Genomic DNA, 20,915 nt, shown 5'->3' on the forward strand with positions numbered 1-20,915 from the left:
AGCCATTTTTGTTGATCGCTATGCTTCATCTCGTTTGATCACGTTTTTTTCGTGAACGCTAGCGTCATGGTTCTTCTTGCGAAAGATATTTAGATTTTTCCTTCTTGTTTGATCAAGTTTTTTTCATGGATGTTAGCGTCATGGTTTTTCGCGGAAGCTTTTTTTTTAATGGAATTTAGTAAAATCCTTTAGCAAAAATGCGAAAATGCTTTGTTGAATTTTAGCATTTTTGAGGGGTCTTTTCGCATTTTGCGAAAAAAGCTACCGTAGCGGAAACCCTGATACCCACACGTGTCCTATGACGTAAGTGCCCGCTGATCATTTATAAGCAAAATGGCGTGTTAAAGTTGAGCAAGTTTCTCCACATTAGTTCGAATGTTGATTAACGCGAAGTTAATTGAATACAGCGTCATATCGCACATCGAATTTATTGAAATATAAATCTTTCTCATTTATGTCTCTTACTTAACTTAGATTTATTATTTGTTTATAAACTTTATTGTAGCTGTGATATATTTTTGTTTTGTGCACCTGGCAACTTCGATGCATAATTAACTTGTTTACGGTCTACGTGGCTTCGTGCCTGTCTTTGCGTTAAGAAATATATCGTGAAAGAATTGAAATCTTTAAATAAGAATATAGAATGCTTCACTAAAGAGAATCGATACTTGATGGATTTGGCTTACTCGGAATGGAAATAGAACAGTTGATAGCGTAAACAAATGCCAAGTTTCAACAACCAATCAGGATCGAGATACCCATACTGCGACACTTGCAGGTATCCCATTGAATATCATTATTAATCTCTGCTATAACCTATAGTAACTAAGTCAATTGACGATTATGTTTTAGTTCTGACGACTATTCGTAACTAAATACTGACGATTACTTTTGAATTCTGATTAATACAAACTGTAATTTTAAAGTAAAAGCTAACTTTTATTTAATCAAGCTATCAACTAAATTTGTTTACATTGCATTTTGCATCATTCTATAAACCATTCTTGTAGAATATTTCGTTTCAAATATCATTTTCAAATTTAAACCAGTTTCGGAAAGTGCACTGATTCATTTCCGTTGAAATTTAAATATGTAATTAAAAAATATATAAATAAGAAAATAAGACTAAACAAACTGAAAAAAATTCCTACTGACACCAATATTTTTGACTAGCTTTTATTTATCCAACGAACAACCATGACATAAATCGTCTGGAGGCACCCTGAGGATAAGAAAAATACACCTGTGAGCAACCATGATGAAAGAAAGTGGGGGTTGAAAAGCAAGCTGTTACCCCTCTTCTTTCGCTCAAAAAGGTGTATAAAGGGTCAAACGAAATGGCCATAATCCACGACTAGCTCGCTCCATCATAAAAGCTGGTCTCCGGGTTCACAAAACTTTCTTTAAGTAATTACGCAAGCTTTCGAGTTCGTATCCACCCAAGAAAACCTTTTATGATAAAAGCGCAAACGATTACGTTGCTCGTCCCCCCCCATGGGGCCGAAACTGCAAGGTCCCATCATAAGATGAGAGGGGTGGGGGAATGGAAAATGGGGGGAATTTAAGCTTTTGGTTGCGTTTAGCTGTAGAGAATACTGTGAGACCAACAAAGTATTTCACTACTAAAACTTTTACGAACAAAACAGCAAGGTCACCCATATATAAATGTTCCTGCAGCTTTCATTTAGCGACTAAATTACAGACATGCAGTCGGACTTCTATTTAACGAACTTCCATTTTGCGAATTTCTCTATTTTGCGATTTTTTTTTTCGACGAACCAAGAACATTTTGGAAATTTCTTCTTAAAATAACTTCCAAATTGCGAAGTGAATTTTCTATTTAACGAACTTTTCTTTGAGATCCACTTTCCCTATTTCCCAAAATATTTCAGAACATTTCACGCATGCTAACGCATTTTATGGGTGAAATGACCATGAATTGATTTTCGAAGCCACTTTAACTTTTAGAGAAAGCGGTAAAATTCCTTTCCGTTTGCATTTCAAACGAAAAGCTCAGACAGAACGGATTTTATCAGTAACAATTAAACTTAAGAACGCATGTGGCAATGTATGTTTAAAATTACTTTTATGCAGCTATAATTTCATACATAAATTTAGCTTTTTTTTTTAATTGAAAATGTACGTAGCATGATAGTGTAACACTGGTTAATGTTTTGCTCTATTCTTGCTTTCCATGCAAATTTCTTTTATGGTTAAGATTTATAAAATAAATAGTAGATACTAGTTTACAAGATAAAGGTGAATCAATTGCTATTTTAATTACTTCTAGTGTTTATGAATTTAAAACCTGTTTTATGTTGTTTAAGTATTTCAAAAGGTGATTTTCCATTGAACGAATTTTCCATATAACGAACTTTTTATCAGGATTTAGCGACTTCGTTAAATAGAGGTCAGACTGTATTTGTCCGACCAAGTAATATTTAAATGACGTAGAGGCAAATTAAAGAGCAAAATAAAGGATGATGAGTTTTGACAGTCCAATCTACGATTTTTTTTTTTTTAATAAAAAAGCTTATATTAGTTATTTTTCTTAAGTTTAATTTCTTAATAAAAGCCAAAAATGAAAAAAAAAAATTAAAAAAAAGACTCTCTATCAAAATTAAAACGGAATAATGCAATTTTTTTTTTTTTTTTTTTAATGCTGGGAAGTAGAGATGAGACGGGATCAAGCTGAGCCCGACGCTGGCTCGCAGAAAAGGTTTTAAGCTCGGGCAGACTCAGTTTTATAAAATTTTCATAAACTTTTTCACTACTTTTAAAAAAACGTTCGATTCAGTTAGAGTACAAAAAATTTAAAATGTATACAGATTCTCAGCGATCTGCTACTTGTGTTCGGTGCTTTTGTTATGAGTGGCAAGGCGCTAACCGTCACTGCGCTAATTGTTTTATTTTTTAATTTTTGTTTTAGTCCTCTTGAATTTCAGATGGTTCAGATTTTGTCTGCTTTTTCTTTCACGGGTTAGCAATAGAAAAGGTTTTAATTTACTAATTCCCTTGTTGATACAGTGACAAGACTGCATAATTTGTGGCCTTTAAGCCGACGTATATCTCGGGCTAGGGCTTGGATCAAAATTTTTCCGGGTTGGACCTCCAAAAGCGAGTCAGCATCTCTACCACAGAGGAGTGGACAGCGAACAATTTCTCATGATTGGATTTAAAGAGCTGCATTTATTACCAGAAACTACTGACGGTGCAACATACCTATTTTTTTTCTTAAATTCAATTTATTGAAATGAGTTAGCTCTGTTCAAGGAGAGACGCACAAATGCCAATTAGAGACGCAACCATGCAGCAGCCATAGTCATCATGATTTGGATCTACAGCTTTCAACATTAATTTGCATCTAAGAACTTAGCAGCTTTTTAAACTACCGTTTAACTGCGACATTTTATTAACGATTCACTGAAAGATTCTTCGTCTACACGTTAATAGAATATTTTAGATGCAGCTTTTAAATGTTAGTTCAAATTTACTTTCACTAAAAAAGAATGCTGACCAAACGAAATTTGAATAAATAAGAGCTTACCTGGCATGCAAACACAGCGAAATCCTCCTCGCTCATCCAAACAAGTGCCTTCATTCTGACAAGGATTCGAGTCGCATTCATTGATGTTGATTTCACATCTGGGACCTGTAAATCCTTTGGTACAATTGCAACTAAAAGAACCCGGAATATTGACGCATTTGCCGCCATGTTCGCATGGATATCCTAAAGAGGAAACAAGAAAAAAAAAGCTCAGAATAAAAATCCTTTCAAATGGATTCTACGTGGTACGCACATTGCTGCAAATCACTTACCTTCGTCACATTCATCAACGTCTTCCGTGCAATCTGTTCCCTTGAATCCATTAGGGCAAGAACAAATATAAGTACCATCAATCGGACTGGTATCGCACATTGCTCCTGCATGGCAAGGATTGCTGGCACAAGCATCATCCAAGTGGCATAGAAGACCTAAGAGTTGCATTTGATAAATCAAGTAAATCTCAATTTCAGGCATTGTCTAACGACTAAATACTTTTTCTTACATTAACATTACTAAATACTGACATCTTCTTGGAAACAAGATATTATATACCAACGTTAATATGTTTCAATTCATAGTATCAACCCTCAAGAAAAAAAATTTAACAGTTATCAATTTGAACAGCACAAAATTTAAGAAACACATTGTTTTACAATAGTTTTTTTATATTTTTAAAAAAAAAAAAAACTAAATAAACGTCAAATAACCGATAACAACCGATCAAAAATAAAATGTAGGAACCATACGGTTTTGAGATCTACTTTACAATAAACAATGTAGCGATTATGCATTCATTATTTCATCTGCATATTTACGTAAGAAAGCTACAAAGCGAGACATAACTAAAGTCAGGGTCTTTAAAAACATAAATATGATACGCACCTGTTTTACCGGGAGCGCATTGGCAATAAAAGGAGCCTACTCTGTCATGGCAAGTGGCACCGTTGAAGCAAGCAGCAACGGCACAGTCATCGATGTTTTCAGAACAATCATGTCCAGTCCAGCCATTAACACAAATACAAGTATAGCCACCAACGGTATTTGTGCAAGTAGCCCCGTTCTTACAGACACTAGGTCGTACAGCGCACTCGTCCACATCTTTTGCGCAATATGCTCCTGCAACACAAAGATAAAAAAGTTTAATTCTAAGAGCCTTCGAAGCAATATCTAGAAACATATATGAATCGTAGGGCATCTATTTCCATACCTGTATATGCAGGTGGACAATGGCAAGTGTAAGAATTAACACCGTCAATACAGGTTGCACCATTTTGGCAAAGATTTCCAGGACAATCATCGATGTTAACTTCGCAGTTTGGTCCAGTAAAGCCTAAAAAGATGTTGATAAGCAATTCATGTATTTATAAAGATATAAGTTTTATAAAAAATGGAAATCAAATCAAGACACTAGTTTGTATCGAGTAGTTAATTCTCTTATTTTTAAGAGGAATAAAATAATGAGTCTCTCCAAAAGCTAGCGGCGATTTCAAAATTCTAATGAAGGAAAAAAGGGAAGGAGAGAGAAAAAGGTAAGTTGCAAAATTTTGCTCTTGCCAAGATTTTGCTTAAGATACCAGGCATTTATTTTCCTAAAATTACTAAAATTAGTTATAAAATTACCATAAGATAAAGTGAAAAAACAATGCTTTCCATTGCCCATCAGACCATTATAACTAAAATATATTTGAGCTCGCTTAATTTTATTTTGTAATTAGATGCAGTTTATATTGGGATGTCCTGCGTAACGTTAACGTAAATAATGCATTTGAGAAAACGGTGTTTAATAGTTCTTTTTTTTTTAATATTTTTAGGTTAAAGGCGCTATTTGTTAACAGAATTAGTGACTAATTGAAAAATTTAGTAGGAATGAATTATCTTCTGCGATTATCTTATCATCTAAGAAGAACGGAGAAAATTTTACATTTCTATTGCCTCCTGTTTTTCGTAAATTGATTTTGTCGATAATTTTAAGACGTTTTCAATGCATGTTAACTTTTTATGGCCCTAAACTATAATAATTTCAATTATAAAAAGAAAAACTTTTTTTAAAAAAATACAAAATAATCAAAGACGTCTTCAAACTTTGTATCAATCATTTAATGTATACCTCGCTCTTTGCAAATTATTATAAAATAATTAAAATCCCACGTGAATTATAATTCTTAGAAGAACCAAGAAGCGATCTGAGCAAAACAAACAACTTAAGTTAAGAGAAAATACTTCAAAAATGTGAACATAAACACGCTCTTCGTTTTCATGAAGTAAAACAAAGGTATAAGTTTTTATTGTAAGCTGAAACAATTTTTTTTTTCTTTTTAAATTTCAAAACAATGCTCAATCGAAAACCTTCTTTTAAACTTTGCACAGTTCACACAAAATAATGAAAGAGGTTAATATTTAAGTTTCTTTCTTGATGGCACTTTTTTTCCCCAGGTTAAACTTTAAAATTGGATTTAGATGGATAAAAACGGCATTTATCCTTTTTTGAAAAACGTCGATGATGTTTACATAATTTTAAAATTACAACTCCTTCATAGACGTTCTTCTTTATTTTTCAACACAAAAACAATATCCTATTTTTACATATTTACAAAATCATGTTCCTCACAAAAATGACACTAATTCTACGGTTGTTTCAAATTTAGAAAATTATCAGTAAATTTTTCACATATTCACTAAAACAAGACATTACACAAAAAGTCTGGACAGAGCACCAATTTTAATAATTTTTCACTAAACCATAAAAAATAGGACCTTATTTTCACAAATTCACAAAATGATGTGCAGGTTTTTAACAATTTTGCAAAAACAGGACCTTTCAGAAAAAGTCTGGAATAGCTTCCTGCAATTATTTCTACCTTCCAAAAATTTGATGAATATAAGCTAATTAGCTATGAATAATCACGTTGCAAATTAATGTAGCTATTCAGAAAAAGTTGTCTTATTTCGCGTCCAAGGAAAGAACATACAACTCAAAATGTTGGCAGTAAGTAAGTATGTTTTAAAATTCATCGCGAAGATTTAGATTTTACTTGAATTGGAACTGAAAACTAATTACAAGCAGAAAATGTATGGAATTTTAAGCCCTTAAAATTTAAATAAAACGATTAACAAAGATAAAATGTCTTACTTTAATTGAAAAATTAAGAAGACTAAGGCATTCATTTTAATTTTTTCAATTGAGTCAAAAACAATTTTAAAAAAATTAAATCGAAATTCAATTCGAAATACTATAGATCATCTCATATAATAGCAAAACTTCGATACAAAAGGAGACTAACTTTAGTTATTGTTAGATTCAAAAATTTAAAGAGGAAGGGATACATCTTAAAATGTTCCAACCCAGTCTCGATGAGAACATAATATACGGCGTTAACAGCAAAAACAGATTCGAACAAAAACAAAAACGTCTGAGTGTCTTATATTCTTCTGGGTGGAGAAAATTTATGCAATTTCCTAAAGGAATTATAAAAGGTGAGGGCGTTAGATGATATCGCTCACAGCGGGTTTTCCACGTGTTTCTATTCTTTATGTTCCATAGAATTAAAAACATAAATCTAAATTCAAAAAAAGACTACGCGTCAATCCTCCTAAAATAAATTCAAAAGACACGAATAATTTCAAGTCGAGGTCACATTTAAACTTCCCAGGCAGTAAACGCGGTTAAATTTGAAGGGATCAAGTCATACTCATCCGCTTAAGATTCAAATTTATCGAACAGAATCCGCAGATGAATGGCAGATAATCCTTTGATTATGTTTTAGTCGAAATAGAATAATAAAAAGTGAATTTTAATTTTTCTCTTTATTATGCCAAGTATATCTTACCGTGCATAACTCGATCTGATAAGTTTTAGTTGTAAATCCGAATTACGTGACAAATTGAGCTTACACTGATCATTAAATAATGAATTTAGAACATAATTTGTTCGGTATTTTCTTTAAAATTTTTAGACACTGATCACATCAAAAATTGTTATAACCTACTATTAAGGTACAGAAAAACTTACAATTTACCATCTCTGCCTGTAATAAACATATTAAAATTATTCATAACTTCATAAAACAAATTTTGTTTCAGATTTAACATAAATTTAGTCACAGACTTAAGTTTGAAATCAAAGGACGAAAAAAGATTTTAAAAAGTTAGGAATCGTTTGCATTTCTCTCCGGGAAAAAAATCGTTTGTTAAAATTATTAATTTCTTTTCTCGCTATAAAACTTTTTAAATTTAAAAAAAAAAAAAAAAAATACTCAGATTTTTACGTATTTCAAATTGCTAGTTGTTTGTATTGTTTAACAGCATTAGGCTAAATTAAATTTCTAACTCCTATAAATTTCTTCCAGAAATTAAGGTGGGTTATACTTTATAACCTTCTCAGGTGAGAAGAAAAAGCATTTACTGCAATATGGATAGAGCCCCTTAAGGAACAATGAAAAATCATCATCTCCGTTTTCAAATCTATTCCCACGCATCGAAAAAGATACGAAAGCGATAGTTATAACTGAGAATGATAGCATCACAAATAAATAATGATCCCTGGAGCAGCAGCATATAATAATAAAATAGAATACTAAGAATATGAATAATGACAAGCTAAAATGATACCAAAAAGTAATGTTATTTACCAATAAATTTATAATATTTATTGCACATAAAAGAAGTCTACTCTTGTGAATGTAAAATATTTTAGATATTAAATATTATTTTCAAAGTAATAAAATTTATTTCATTTTAATATGTATATGCAGAAGACAATGTTTACAAAGTTGGCACGTTTAAATTTTAAAACTATTTTGCCTATTATCAATGTTTAAAAAAATAACTTAAAACTCTTTTTCACATCCGTAATTACTAAAAATACATGAGTATATATTTTGTTTAAATAGATTTAAACATTTAACAACGAAATGTTTAAATTAAGAAAAAATAATACATTAGATGAAAGAATACTCTATTATTAAGATATCTAAAGGTAATTTATTACTTTACACACTTCATATTTTTCCTATTTAGTTTGTTATAATTGAATTATTTTTTATAAATAAGTATGAAACAATTTAAATAAAAGTATGATTTAAAAGTAATAAAAAATTGCCAACAATCATATGTTGTTCAATCATACACATTATAAAAAAAATCAAACGATCTTTTATAATGTGTTTAAAGTTCAAAATCAAACGATTTTTTTCCCCTGATGATACAAGTGGCAAACGATTTTTTTTTTGTTGGGTCCGTGGGTGTGAAACAACCACTGTTTTATGAGTTCTATCACGTTGAAAACAAGGTGCGGCCTTTTTTTTTAAGTGACCAAATGCAAGAACACATCTACTTTTTATCAAAGAAGCTTTCTTACAGGGGATGGGAAACTGTAGAAAACTTATTATAGCACATGAAGGTCTATAACGACAAGTGATAAGCTTGTAAAAAAAGTTCATCTCATTTTATAAGCTTTACTCTCTCATCGCTGTTATCAATCCTATAAAGAAGAAATAAATCTTTCATCAGGAAAAACGCCCTTGGAAAAGCCACTAGGCGCCTGAAAATTAATTGGTATCTTTTTGAAATTCAACAACAGGGTTAATGTAAGAGGAATAACAGTTTGTTTCATAAAAACTATGTTAAGTGATCGATTTTTCACTTCTCTGTAATCTAGATGAAAATAAAAATCTTGTACTAAATGTAGAACATATGATACAGTGAAAGCTAGTGAGAAACAAAAAATATTAAATAGCGATAACATAAATACTATTTATTAACTAAAATGCTGCAAGATAAGTTATATCTAACAAGCAATTAGAATGTTGATATAATGAAAACAAATTATAGAAGAAAAAAAAGACATTCGGTTCATTTACTCTAGTAATCATGAAAACTTTTAGTATTTAATTGCTGAATTAAAAATACCAATACTAAATTAGTTTAAATGAAAGAGTTAATGTGTGAGGTTTAAATACTCATAAATGACGAAATCAAATGATGAATATTAAAAACAATAAAAATATTAACAAAACATAAAACCAAGAGAAATCACTGTAGTCTCTTATAGTTGAAAAAGGGAAGTAAACTTGACGAAGGTATACATCCAATTAAAGAAAAAAAAATGAAATTTATTTTAGATTTGGTAGACTCCCAAGCGTTATTTAATAAGAGCTTAAAAAAATCATAGCTGCTCTTAAGTTGGATTTTAAGTTAAACTTTAAAAGGTTAAAAAAAAGTTGTTCCTGGAATGACATTCGACACATTTGACTGTGGCCAATATTAATTATTTTCAAATGCATCAAGTACTCAAAGTTAGAAAATCAAATAATTAGAAAACAAAATTAAAAAGTGTAAAAAAGCAAAATAAAAAACGAAAGAAAAATCACAACTGTTCCTTGGGATCGTGGAACTCTTGTTTGGCTGAAGGTAAGCCCTGTGATGAACTAATCCAATTTATGACACAAAAACAGATCTCAATCAGTGATAAACGATGGTCTGAAGAGGTCAAAACCGCTTTATAAGTTAGATTTTATAAAGTTAACTTCTGGGAAAAAGGTGAACAGTGAGTTAGCATAGGCTTAAACAGCATTAATAGTCATCAATAAATGTACTTATCCGAAGTAACAGAATCAAACGGTATTAGAAATATAATCCTGATCAGAAACAATGATTGACAGAAAGTAATGCGGGGTATAAACAGAAAAAAGAAAGATCAGGACAGATTTTTGGAGTCGGACAGTTTGGGTTTAATAATTTTACCTTTAACTGACATTAAACATAAATAAGATATTATTTATCACTGCTTAGAAGTTGGATCTTTGAAAAATTTACTTTTAGGAAAAGGTTGAGAGTTAGCACAAACTTCAACAGTTTTTAACTGTGGTTAGTATTAATAAACCAAGCATACAACTAGTTGTTTACTAAGCAGATAAATAGTCCTCCAAACAAGTTCATGGACCTCATACTATCTTAATGTCTGCGGACAGCCTACTGGGTGGGTGGACGCTCCTCAAATCTTAAAAACAGAGTAGAATAAAATTATTGTTATAGTAAAAAAGGGCTAGGCCTAAGCGTTCCTTCTCTTCCCATTTATTATTTGGGGTTTAACTCATGCCTCTTCTTACACCCGCCGCCATTGCTGATTGTAGGCTGTCACCATTTTCTTTAAGTGTGGCAACAGCCTTGTAAGTTGGGAACCGGTTGTCGACGAAATTCTCGCCAAGAGATCTGGGAACGATGAAAAAGTAACGTTCAGGTTGGATGTTATATGGGATAGGTAGACCTTTGTTCTTCTCTGTCTTGAACGTGGCTTGAATACTTTATAAATCTGGGAAACAAAAATGATTTTTCACGCTTACAAAGGACGGGCGTTGTTATTCTTATGGATTTTGAGAATGATGGTATAGAAAGAAGAAAAAACTTTATAAATTATGTGTCAGATATTTCAGCAAGAGCAGTTATGAAAGATGGTATAGAAAAGAATTAATTCTGCAAACATTTCTAAACCTTCACCTTGTGAAAACGTTTCGTAGAAGCCATGCCTTCTTACTAATTTCAGTTAGAATACATTATAATCCTTAAATTAATAACAATTTTTGGGCAATTGCATGGAAATGGATAAAAATGCAGAAAAAGAATAATTATACAATCCAAAAAAAGACTCCCCTAACAGACTCAACGCCTTAAAAACCTACTTCAGTAGAAATGAATCAAGCTCAGTTCAGTAGTTTCGAAGTCTTCAATTTAATGAAGAGCAATCCTTCTGGAGATAATGTTCTGATTGAAAGTCTTCAAGCTCAGACATTTGCCTGAGCCTGAACACTTTCAGTCAGATTGCCCGATCAATCGAAATGTTTTAAGGCAAATCCCGGCCAAGATTTAACAATTCTAACAAATTCTAAAAGGATATCAGAGTAAAAATTTACAACGCGATATAAAGTACATACTTTCGGATCATGACATTCAATACTTCTAAATTATTTTTATAACACTCGATAATTTTACTTTTTTTAATACTACAATGAACCAATTTTTTGCATAGATTTATTTAGATTAAAGATATTAAAAAAACATACGAAACAGTTATCATGAGCTCGAGCCCAAAAAAACTTTCATCAGCAAATAAGCCCAAAGGCAAAGTCGAGCCTGATCGCCGGATGAGTCCGTCTCATCTCTGGTTTTCGGATCATCACTAGGAATCAATCCTGATTATCGGAATGACTATTAAGTATAGCTCTACTGTGATGTCAATAACCAAACCTAGCCTAGTTCAGTAAAATTTGAGTCACATCGTGCCGGTTAGTCTAGAGACACAACAAATGATCGCGATATAACAAATTAAAATTGCAATTGAAAGCAAAAGAGGAATAAAGTTTAAATATCGCAGTCATTTCAATAGCTCTAAGGTTCAGGGTATAGAGTAGTCGCCCCCTGATGAGGTCAACCTTGTTCGAATTGCAGCATTATTGGGTCGATTCGAACTATGCATTCAATCTGCTTAAACCACAAAGTAACGTAAAATATATCCTCACTGTTCGACGCATCATGGGTTAGAAGTGGGAGGTTACGAAAAAATATGAGCTAATTTCAGGTTAAGCCCTCCATAAAGATTTGTTTCTCTAAATGCTTGATCCAGGAGTTCGCTTGTCTTCAGAGTTGGGAGCAAAATTACTAAGTTTCTGAATTGAACATTAATACCCGTAAACCCAAAAATGGGTCGGCTGTTCAACGACAGATATTCAATGAATAGTTCTAAAAGGCCTGGTTTCTTAGGACAGGACGCCGTCAGCTGGAAATCAGCGCTAACCTCCGATTGGTCCATTTGTGAGTTTGATAGTATACGTCATCGAGTTCAAGATGAGCGTTCGATGACGTACACTATCAAACTCACAAATGGACCAATCAGAGGTTAGCGCTGATTTCCAGCTGACGGCGTCCTGTCCTAAGAAACCAGGCCTTAATGCAATGTTAACAATCACAGCATAGTTCAGTAAAATACTATCATCATATATACTGCGCCGCCAGTCTGGACAAAAATTAATGTGATCTATCCAAATGCGTAATATAATAAAGATCTTAACAAAATGAGATCAATGCAATAAGATTCCTTTGCTATTATCATAAAATCTTCGATAATAGCTTGTAACTAAACACATGCACCTTAATTTTATTTAATCAGTAAAACGAAACAAAGAATTTTCTCTGGGAAAAGACCTGGCCTAAAGCGACGAGCTATCACTCTAACAGAAAAACTAAGCAGGTTTTTACGATTTCTACATTTTCAGAGATCATAGTTCACATTAACAATTAAAGCAAGCATTGTACATCCATATCACGTATTTCTTTAATCTTATCCACGGCAAAATAATGAATGAGAGTTGGAGATTTCAAACTTGTTTTGAACATTCTCTTTTTCATTTGCAAACTCGCAGTTGAAAAAAATTTTTCAGACTTCTTTCCCGAACGATTTACAACGCGCAAAACTACACAGTCGCCTTTTCATCTTGAGATAGATAATAATAAATAAAAAAAAGTTCTAAAGCAGGAAAATGGTGATCATAAAAAGTTCCGAAAACCAGTCTTTTTTTCTCTTCCTTAGAACTTCCCTATCAGAGAAAAAAATCTGCTTGCAACTTCTAAGAGCTTTTGAAATAAAGCTTTTAATTATAATTATTAGAACTTTGCCGGAAAATGTAGAACTTTATCTTAAATTATCTACGCAGAGGCATCAAAAATAGGAAAAAGGTTAAAAACTGCAATTATTCGTCAAATCTAAGTGCTTTTAATCGGGGAAAAAAATAATACATAATTGCAACCAACCCCATTTCATCCTTCTGTTGCTATGTAAAAAGCTTTTAAAATGCTTTTAACTGTTTAAAAAAAAGGTTATATATAAAGTTAAAACAAGACAAAATAGTTGCGGTAACAAAAATTTTTTCTGCCACTTTTAAATGATACTTTTTTTATTTTTTGTAATAGTAGTAGTAATAGTACTAGCACTTTTCGTTGAAATATTAGAAGACAAAATGAAACATTTTTAAACAGTAAGTTTTAATACATTTTTGTATAAAAATTAATAATCTGTATTTATAAAAGTATCAAAAAGAATAATAATTATATGAATAATAATTACGGAATTTATAGGTTCCCTCACGTGAGAAATAAAACTTTGCCCCTAAATTAGGAAGAGGAAATATTACTTAAACCTATAAATTACTTGAACCTATCATTTCTAAATTGGAAAACTAGAGAATAAGCCACATTTTCAAAATATTCATTAACACTTACCAGGAGGGCATGAGCATCTGTAACTCAGATTTCCCATATACCGACAAGTCCCACCATTTTTACAAGGACTAGGATCACAGGGAATGTATTGATGATCACAGTTGTGTCCAGTGTACCCGGGCTGACAGTTACACCTGCATAGAAGTAGAACAAAATTAACAGATTATCAATATACAGAAACTAAAATTCCAAACCCGAAATACTGGATAATACATAACGACACACCTTAATGTTTATTTTTTTTGTAAAAGATACCATGCACAAAACGTCACCAAATGCTCCAAAATTTTTGTCAAATTGAGACGAATCATTATCGAGGTCGATCAGATAAGCAAGGATTTTTATGCATAGTAGGACTGGAATACGCTTTTCGATCATAATAAATAAACTTGTTAAATTATTCTAAAATGAACTTGTTTTGATGATTTTAATTTCTCCTTTTAATCTCGATAATAATTCGATTGCATTTGGTGTTTTTTTTTTTTTTTTTTTGAAGTTAAAAGTTTAACCCTTAAGGTCTCTGCTCATTATTATTTTTACTCCTAAAATATCACTACTATTTTGATCAATAAAAAAATATATCTATGATAATATGTATAACTATGATAATATGTATCCTAAATGTATCCTATATGTATCCTAAACTATGATAATATGTATAATTAACTATGTTTTAGTTGAATTTATAAACTGTTACAATTGACCCCGTAAGTGGGGACAATTGTTACAAGTGCACGACTGTCAAAAATTGTTAATAACTAATATAATAGCATTTAAAATAAGGTTTTTTTTCTAGTAGAGGATAGTCTACTTTACTCGTCTGTCAATTAATACTAATAATATATTGGAATTTTGTTAGTTAAAAATAGTTAAGTAAAAATTTTTATAATTGACCCCACTCTCCCCTACTAGTTTGCATATTATTATTTCATTCTTACAAAATTTCTAAAAAATACATTTGAGGAGGAGTCATTACAAAAGATTCTGCATTAAGAACGAAACATCAACACTTACCTATAAGAACCGACGGTATTTACACACATTCCATGAACACAGGGATTTTTCTCGCACTCATTGATATCAGATGTGCAATTAGTTCCTGTGTATCCACGAAAACAAGTACATCGATAAGTATCCTCCAAGGACTGGCAAGTAGCTGAGTTTTTACATGGCTGCGGGGAGCAGTGATCGGGTAATTGGCAATGATCACCTTAAAAATTAAAAAGAATCCAAATTAGTTTCATATTGTAATACAGGACATGCCTAAGTTGCTACACGGGGTTTGTTAATTTCATTAAATTTTACAACGCAAGTATTATTACGCATTTGAAAGATGACCAAGAGAAATTTTAAAAAACTAAGAAGTTAACACGCCGAATTATAGCTACGATTTACTCAAGATCCATGTCAGATTCTGGTACGGGATCATGGTATCGGTTATTGTTACTTTCTCAACACAAATTACCGAATCCAAAAAAAATCCAAATTAGTTTCATATCGTAATACAGGACATGCCTAAGTTGCTAGTTTACAACACAAGTATTATTGAGCATTTGAAAGTAGACCAAGAGAAGTTTTTAAAAACTAAAAAGTTAACACGTCGAATGGATTTACTCAAGAAGATTCAAGTCAGATTCTGGTACGGGATCATGGTATCGGTATTGTTAGTTTTTCAACACAAATTACCAAATACAAAAAAGAATCCAAATTAGTTTCATATTGTAATACAGGGCATTATTAAGTTGTTGACGGGTTTTCATAATTCATAGCATTTTACAACACAAGTATTATTTCGCATTCGAAAGTAGACCATGAGAAGTTTTTTAAAACTAAAAGTCAACACACCGAATTATAGCTACGATTTACTCCAGATTCAAGTCAGATTCTGGTACGGGATCATGGTATCGGTATTGTTACTTTTTCAACACAAATTACCGAATCCAAAAAATAACCCAAATTAGTTTCATATTGTAATACAGGGTTTCATATTGTAAACGGGTTTTCCTAATTCATAACAGTTTATAACACAAGTATTATAACGCATTAAAAAATAGACTAAGAGAAGTTTTTAAAAACTAGAAAGTTAACACGCCGAATTATAGCTACGATTTACTCAAGAAGATTCAAGTCAGATTCTGGTACGGGATCATGGTATCGGTATTGTTACTTTTTCAACCCAAATTACCGAATCCAAAAAAAATCCTAATTAGTTTCATATTGTAATACAGGACATGACTAAGTTGCTAGACGGGATCTCTTAATTTCATCACATTTTACAACACTAGTATTAATGCGCATTTGAAAGTAGACCAAGAGAAGTTTTTAAAAACTAAAAAGTTAACACGCCGAATCATAGCTACGATTTACTCAAGAAGATTCAAGGCTAGATTCTGGTACGGGATCATGGTATCGGTATTGTTACTTTTTCAACACAAATTACCTAACTTAGCACGCAAATACTGAATGGAACGAATTCAGAAATGAATTCAGTGGATTTCAATATCCGTGTAGAAAACAATGCAATATGGATTGGTCTGTATAATTAATACACAACGTGCAAATTTCTGTTGGAACCGCAATACTGCTCAGTTGATTTCAATATTCGTATAGAAAACATTGCATTAGGTCTTGCTTAAACATTGCTTGGCCTGTAAAATCAACATAAATCTACGTGTAAAACAGCAGCACTGCTCATCAACTTCATTTGTGTTAGAAAATTAACTTTTTGTTATATTTATTAACGATGTATTGTTTTAAACAATATAATTTGTTAACATTTTCTTTAATAAGAAATTATGAATGAGAAAAAACACTATATTTTAAAAACATTTCGCATATTATTACTTGTATTATTAAGGTAAAAAAGCATCGGAAATGTTGTAAATTCACGTATTTTCCATGTATTCAAATAAATCTTAATTTTCACGTCAAATCGCTTAAATGCGCCTGAAATGCTAAGCGCTAACTAGCAAAGGTCTTAAAGAATCCAGATTCATTTTATTGTGGTTCTACAGGCAAATAGACCAAAGTATAAATAAAAATAGCATCAAGTATAAATAAACAATTTACTTTTAAGATTTCATATTGTCTAAACAAAATATAGCAATCAAGGTTATTACAATTCAATGGGTATGAGACGAAATTATATTAATCTACAACTCTTCATTATATAGGACAATAATTTAAACACACGAGCATCTCTAAATTCGATAAATTTCTTTGAAATATCAACATAACTTAACATGCAGATTAATCGATTTAATTATCTAATAAACATAACATAGTTATTTAAGTACACATAGGCCCATTTACTATGACGCATTTCAATCATAGCAACAAAGGCGGAAAATTCTAAATGTGTCCTTTCATGTCAATGCAAAATAAAGTTCTGCAGCAAATTCGATAAATAGCATCACTTCATGTATCAAAATGTAACGTTCCAAAAGCAAAGTTTAACCCGATCCAACCATGAATTTTAAATTTACACTAAAATTTAAAACGAACTCTCAGTAACGGCTACGTTTTGTTAAAGCTAAATTCTTTGTTTTCACTTTGGAAGAAGTCATTTTCTTTCATAAAAGTGAAAGCCTGGAAGGTGTCAGAATATTCCAAGCAAAACTAATGAATATTCCAACAATAATTAGCAAAATTAAAAGTATTTTTTGAGATTTGAAAATGAAACAGTATATCAAACTACCTCTGTATCCGGCGGCGCAGGAACAATTGTAATTGGTAAGTGAGACTAGATTGCAAGTTCCGCCGTTCATACAGGGTTGGCTGTCACAGCTATTTGGAATGGCAATTTCACAGAGGGACGCCGTGTAGCCCAGTGGGCAATCACACGATATCGTTGGTCCGTTCGTAACGCTCATTTCCACCTTGCAAGTACCACCATTCTGACATCGTGGTCCGGGTCCGGTATGGCAGGGATTCATGTGCTGGCAAAATTCTCCGACGTACATTGGTGGACAACTGGAAAAGAATTACATATTCATTACACACTTGTTAAGCATACACTACATAATCAATTAATCATGATCATACAAAAAGTTTAAAACAATGTTTAGTATTAATATAGATCGTTGGAAAAGAAAACATAATATTTTTAAATGCAAATATAGATAAATTTCGCTCAATAAATTCTTCAAGAAGAAAATCGTTTTAATGCAGGAGTTTGTTTCACGTTCAACATGAGTTCAGTTATCTTCTAGATTGAGTTTAAAATTGCAAAGTACACAGAGCCAGACACTGGATGTCTATGTTAAATGATAGTGATGAAAGAAAAGGAGGGGAAAAAACGAAAAAGTGAATTTAAAACATTAATAAGTCGTTTTTTGATTCATTACATCTAAAACCAAATTTGTTTCGTTCAGATAAAAAGTTAATTAAAAGGCGTGAATTGTCTCATTATGATTTAATATAAAATAATTATTACATTTAATCAGAATTAAGTATAATTCTATAGTATAAATTATAGATTAATATTGCAATAATATACTATTTAAACATACTATTTAAAAACCTTGGTATTACATTTGGGGAGGAGGCTTGCTTTATATATCCCGCCTATTAAATTCTCATCAAATTTGATATTTATTTAACATAACATAAACGTGGCAAACATAAACATAACATAAACGTAAACATAAACGTGGCTTACATTAAATTTTCATGAAATATAGATTATCATTTCATTTATATTTACTCTAAAAAGAAAATATCCAACACAAATTTTCAAAAACTATCTCTCAAAATTATTTTTAACGAAAAAAAAAACATTATATTGATATATTTATTATTATTATTATAATTATTATTATTATAATTATTATTATTATAATTATTATTATAATAATTATTGTTATTATAATTATTATTATTATCATAATAATTATTATTATCATAAATTATTAATAATTATCATCATAATAATTATTATTACCATCATAATAATTATATATTACCATCATAATAATTATTATAATATAATTTTATATTGATTATAGAAGCACCAAAAGAAGTTGTCGCATAATGCGAGCAAGTTAACCGTAAACTCAAAAATAAAAGGCGGTTTCTCAGCATGAACTTAACGGGATGACGTGAACGAAAATAACTCAATAAAACATAAAAACTCACACAGGAAGACATCACTTAGTTTTTATTCAGAAGGTAAGCAAAAGATTCTCCAAACTCTTCACAGAAGAAAAAAAAATGCTTAAAAAGGTTCTTAAATCAAATCCAAATCGTTTAATGCAATAAAAATAAAGACTTAAAAGCATCTTTCTCAGCAAGAGGTTCTACAACTCGAAGGGGTTCCCCTTCAATCGCGCATATATTTCGAACTATATTCTTTCTTCTGAAAGTTAATTCTCAAAAGATCGTAAAACTTGGAGCAATGTCACGCGGATGCACCCGTCAATCCAGGGAAAGGTTGAGTAAGTCTGTGGATGAAAATATCAAGAAATTGGCTCAACCACCCTTGAAGAAAATTGCACCACACTCTTTTGCGGAATGCAGAAGATAGCCGTTTTCTTCGTCGTTTAAGTATATGGAGAAGAAATAGCTTGAAAGTCAATTTTCAGTCAAAAAATAATCTCCAATGTCACCTCGAACCTCGATTTCACCAAAAGTTCCTCAATGTATTATCACACTATGTATTTTCTAGTTTAATATTGGGCAAATCGTACANAATTTCAGTTTTCTTCGTCGTTTAAGTCTATGGAGAAGAAATAGCTTGAAAGTCAATTTTCAGTCACAAAATAATCTTCAACTGTCACCTCGAACCTCGATTTCACCAAGAGTTCCTCAATGTATTATCACACTATGTATTTTCTAGTTTAATATTGGGCAAATCGTACATATAATATAGCTATTATCAGACTGTGTAAATGTCTACTTTTGACAAAACCAATTTTCAACTGTCAGGATTGATTAATTGGTTAAATTAAATATAAAATTCAATCAATTCTCCATACTCTTTTGCGGAATGTAGAAGATAGCCGTTTTCTTCGTCGTTTAAGTCTATGGAGAAGAAATAGCTTGAAAGTCAATTTTCAGTCAAAAAATAATCTCCAATGTCACCTCGAACCTCGATTTCACCAAAAGTTCCTCAATGTATTATCACACTATGTATTTTCTAGTTTAATATTGGGCAAATCGTACATATAATACAGCTATTATCAGACTGTGTAAATGACTACTTTTGACAAAACCAATCTTCAACTGTCAGGATTGATTAATTGGTTAAATTAAATATAAAATTCATTTCTAAAAATGGTCTGCCATCTTTTTTATTAAACGATATCATATACCCTTAAGAAATGAAATGTTTGTTGCTAACTAAATTTAGCGAGCAAAAAATGCCAGAAAAGAGATATGATCACGGAGGTACTATGAGATCATGGTAACCCTAACCCTACCTGGTAGTTTAACCTTTATTAATGCTATCACGCGAAATTAGTGGTAATTTAAAAAAACAAGGTAAAATCCTAGAATAGCCCACTTCTTGGAGACTTTTTGAAATCTCTCTAAGTTAGCGATTATTACTGGGATCAACGTAAACATTATAGTCAGATTAAATTTTAACGATTTGTTTTTCTAAGCGAAACATTTTATTTCATAAAAAAAAAAATATCCGATAACGAAATTTTTGAAAACTAAAGATGACCCTGTCGTTCTAGTCACCCATGAAAATTGTTGACCGAATAAGATAAACACAATATCGAAGCGTAGAAACTACAATGCATGAGAAAAACATTTTTTTTCCAGCGTTGAACATGATAGAATAAGCAAATTTTCGTGCTTAACTAGCTGGAAGGCTGAATAAAAAAATACTGCTTCTTCGAAAGTCAGGTTTATACTAACTACAATAACATCGGTGACTAAGTCTCTATTTTCAATTAAATTTTATTTCAAAAAACAGCTCAAACAATTAACATCATTATTTATACGTTCTTTTTTTTTTCATAAGACGAGGTTAAATCAGCAAAACATGCAATAACTATTACTCTATTTGGGATAGCACATAAAAGGTCGCATGAATTTATAACAATGATTTCGTGAATTCGTAACACTTTGAGACACAGAAGAAGTGACAGAC

The 20,915-nt window shown here is 31.3% G+C and overlaps 1 protein-coding gene across 1 annotated transcript in view; it reads right to left on the reverse strand.

Moving 5' to 3' along the window:
- Nucleotides 1-20,915, reverse strand: part of LOC107442769 (neurogenic locus Notch protein) — a 128,288-nt gene that overhangs the window by 29,888 nt on the left and 77,485 nt on the right. The window contains exons 3-9 of the mRNA XM_016056409.4: nucleotides 17,514-17,788; nucleotides 14,831-15,026; nucleotides 13,817-13,950; nucleotides 4,755-4,877; nucleotides 4,430-4,663; nucleotides 3,820-3,975; nucleotides 3,548-3,730 (exon numbers count right to left, since the gene is read on the reverse strand). Of these exons, the coding sequence (XP_015911895.1) occupies nucleotides 3,548-3,730; nucleotides 3,820-3,975; nucleotides 4,430-4,663; nucleotides 4,755-4,877; nucleotides 13,817-13,950; nucleotides 14,831-15,026; nucleotides 17,514-17,788 (1,301 nt within the window). The remainder of the gene's footprint in view (nucleotides 1-3,547; nucleotides 3,731-3,819; nucleotides 3,976-4,429; nucleotides 4,664-4,754; nucleotides 4,878-13,816; nucleotides 13,951-14,830; nucleotides 15,027-17,513; nucleotides 17,789-20,915) is intronic.

The sequence above is a fragment of the Parasteatoda tepidariorum genome, chromosome 8 (genome assembly GCF_043381705.1).
Source record: "Parasteatoda tepidariorum isolate YZ-2023 chromosome 8, CAS_Ptep_4.0, whole genome shotgun sequence".
Lineage (NCBI taxonomy): Eukaryota > Metazoa > Arthropoda > Arachnida > Araneae > Theridiidae > Parasteatoda > Parasteatoda tepidariorum.